The 3,312-nt window shown below is 46.0% G+C and overlaps 1 protein-coding gene across 1 annotated transcript in view; it reads left to right on the top strand.

Annotated features, from left to right (window-relative positions):
* The window catches only part of Kank1 (KN motif and ankyrin repeat domains 1), a 180,147-nt gene extending 178,617 nt beyond the window's left edge, over positions 1–1,530 (top strand). The window contains exons 12-13 of the mRNA XM_013018406.1: positions 246–389; positions 547–1,530. Coding sequence (XP_012873860.1) covers positions 246–389; positions 547–609 — 207 coding nt within the window. The 3' untranslated portion in view covers positions 610–1,530. The remainder of the gene's footprint in view (positions 1–245; positions 390–546) is intronic.
* The last annotated feature ends 1,782 nt before the right edge of the window (positions 1,531–3,312 follow it).

The raw sequence follows: 3,312 nt of genomic DNA on the forward strand, positions 1-3,312 counted from the left end.
AGACTCTTATCTCCAATAAACCACCAGAAAACTGGAAGTGGCACTGTGGCTCAAGTGGTAGAGCGCTAGCCTTGAGCTGAAGAGCTGAGGGACAGTGTCCAGGCCCAGAATTCAAGACCCACAACAACAACAACAAAAAATGTACTTCCTCCACCAAGAAACACAGAGAAGGCTGGACCCCGTGTCCTTGGGAGATAGAAGCTATCTCTCACAGCTTTTTGTCCAGACTTCTCCAAATGGCACAGGCTGACACCCCCGGATCCCCGTATTTTCCTGGCATTGCTCCTAAACTTGACAGTTTGAGTTCTCTTGAGTGGGATGTTGGCTTCCAGGGGCTAACAGCTGGACAAGGCCTGCTGAGTCCAGCTGGCCTCAGAGCAGTGCCATTGGTAATGGACACCTGCCTGGCATTCTCAGCCAGGGCTCTCCTCTCTCTGACTCCCCATAGTGGTTATCAGCGATAGTGGACCAAATTCTAATGTCACAGATGCCATAGCTGCCCGAGGTCACTTACTAGCCTTTTTTTTTTTTCCTCCTGGTCTCTAGGGCACTCCTAGGCTTGGAAGGAAGACATCTCCCAGCCCAACTCACCGAGGCTCATTTGATTGATGAGATGGCAAACAGCTCTCATGTACACACCTCCACGAAGCTGCTAATTGTTCCTGTTGGGGTGACAGATACTGAATGTCTATGAGCTGTGCCTGAGCTCACCAGCACACAGAAGCATGAAGGCCTGGGCCTGAGCTGGCTTTTTTGCCAGGGGAAACAGAGCAAGCAGGAGAATGTCTACCCGGACACCCAGCCTCCTCTCTGGCTGTCTACTCTGTGCAGGGCCCGCTTGAATCCGCGATCTGTGGCTTCTGACTCTGCTCCGTTATGTACAGTGGTAGATCCGCAAACTAGCCTCTCTTCCTTCTCCCTGGCTCCCCTACAACACAAAGAAGTCACCAGGTTCTCTTTGGTTAAACGTTTCCACAGATATTTATATTTGCGCCATGTGGAACCCATTGGAAAACACTTCCAAAATTTCATTCCAGGGTGATTTGGATCTTTTTTTTTTCCTTTTCTTTTTCTTTTTTTTTTAAAGTAAGATAGTTGAGATGATTCTTTTGATCATCTGCAACTTCAGCCCCTGGCTGGTAGTATCTGGTTTTAGAAATAGAAAAGATAGAACCCTCAAAGCATATAAACTAACACAGGGAAATATTTCCAGTTGGTGTATTATATGGGTTTTTATATCAAAAGATATCTATGAAGTTGACATCATATTTTCAACTTTTATATTGCATAGTGATGAAATTCCTGAAGTTACATGTAACATCACACTTTCAACCATCGCACAGCCCCGTCTAATAAAGGTTGTGTTAGAATTGGCTCTGTATTTGCCGCTAGAGAAACAGCATAGTTCTCTATGTATTTATGGATTCCTTTATAATGTGTCACATTTACTTGGGTCCGGTATGTATTTAAATGTTTGAAGTGCCTTAGCCTCTTGCCATATTTTCAAAATAAAACTCCATTAAGCTCTTGGCCTTGTCCCTGCTTTGGAGCTGACAGCTAGCTGTCTGTCCAGTCCCACTGACTTACAGCGACAGCATCCAACACTGATGGATAGGGAGAGGGAAGCGGGCAGGTGCTCGGTCCGCTGCTCTCAGAGATGGCTGCTCTTCCTGAGCAGTCTTGACTGGTGACATGAGGCTGAAATGTAAGGTCTTACTAAACACATTGCTCATTGGTCAGATAGCCAGGGATCCCCTTACGTTGATTCCACCGTTTGTCCACGGACAACTGCTTTATCCAGAGACAAAAAGGGGGTAGGAATTTAAAACAGTGCTGGTGATTCAGGAAGGCCTGAAATGGCTGATGGCTCTCCTAGAATGGGCCAGGGGACAAATCTGCTAGCTGTGGGGTTTGGATTAAATTTTAGTCCAAGTTGTTTTTTTCAAGCCCAATTTCTTTTAGATCAAGAATGGGTCGAACAACGCAGAGGAGCGAGCAGTGTGTGGAGAAGTTCTGTGTCTTGTTTCTGTTTCTTAATGGCCCAAAATGCCTGCTGAGCTAAAGAGGGGCTGTCTCAGAGGTGGCTTGCTGCTCGGGGGGGTTTTCTTTGTGCCACATGAGAAAGAAAAGGCACTCTTATTATAAATACAAGGCTGGGAGGGTAGAGCTCAATAGTAGAATGCTTGTCTAGCATGTGCAAGGCCCTGAGTTCAATCCCTAGCACAGGGATGCGGAGAGCTAAACACGTGATAAGCGAATGCCGGCCTCTGCATACAGACTGCCTTTCACATGTCTGGTTCTTAATTCTGAAAAAAGAAAGTGGCTACTTGTTTTATCTTGGAGTGAAGTCTTCTACAATATGTATCTAACCTTTGGGTAAGTACGCTCGCCCCAGCCTTGTTTACTCTCATAACACTGGGCACTTGGAATGCTTTCTATCTTGGGATCTTGACACACTATGTACACAAGCCCGCTGGTCCCCATTGGCTCAGTGTGATTCATGGATGGACGCTGCTCCACAAATGGACTTGTGACCGGAGACACGGTCCCCAAGACAGGCCAGCCTACAGAAGGGTACGCCAAACCTTTTGGTGACAGATCAATTTCCCAGAAACCCTTGCCCTTAGAAGCAGGGCAGCTCGGGGCTAGAATCCATCCCCCAAATAACAAGAATGCAACAGGGGGAACTTTGAGATGTTGAAGTTAAGAAAATTCAATTGACAAGGTGCCCCATGCCGCTGGGACTAAACTGATGGCTAAGCCTGTCATTTACCTTGAGGGGACAAACACTGCTTCTGAAGTTCTCCAGGAACACGCTATCTAGCAGGCACCCACAAATATATGAACTGCTAAGCCTGTTCCTACAAGCTGCCATACTCTGAGGACTAGTTTACTCCTGGCTGTAAAATACTCAACCACTGCAGATACATGGCAAGCCTTACCAATGGAATGAAAATTGCTATCTTTCCCTCAGGAAAAAAAAAAATGAACAACTTTGCCATAGCTTTTTTTTTTTTTTTTTAAGATGCTAGAGTCCTTTCATTTTATTGGGAGGAAAGAAGGTCAGGTCCTGCTGCAAACTGAAATACCTTTGAGCCGGGCTTCAGTGGCTCAAGCCTATAAATCTAGCTACTAAAGAGGCTGAGATCTGGAGGATTCAGGTTCTAAGCCAAGCCACGCAGGAAAGTTCATAAGATGGTTTATTTCCAATTAACCAGTCTACAATCCAGAAGTGGAAGTATGGCTCAAGTCGTAGAGCACCGACCTTGAGCTAAAAAAGCTAAGGGACAACTTTCAAGCCCCAAGTTGAAG

Source organism: Dipodomys ordii, unplaced genomic scaffold (genome assembly GCF_000151885.1).
Source record: "Dipodomys ordii isolate 6190 unplaced genomic scaffold, Dord_2.0 Scaffold40, whole genome shotgun sequence".
In the NCBI taxonomy this organism is placed as follows: Eukaryota; Metazoa; Chordata; class Mammalia; order Rodentia; family Heteromyidae; genus Dipodomys; species Dipodomys ordii.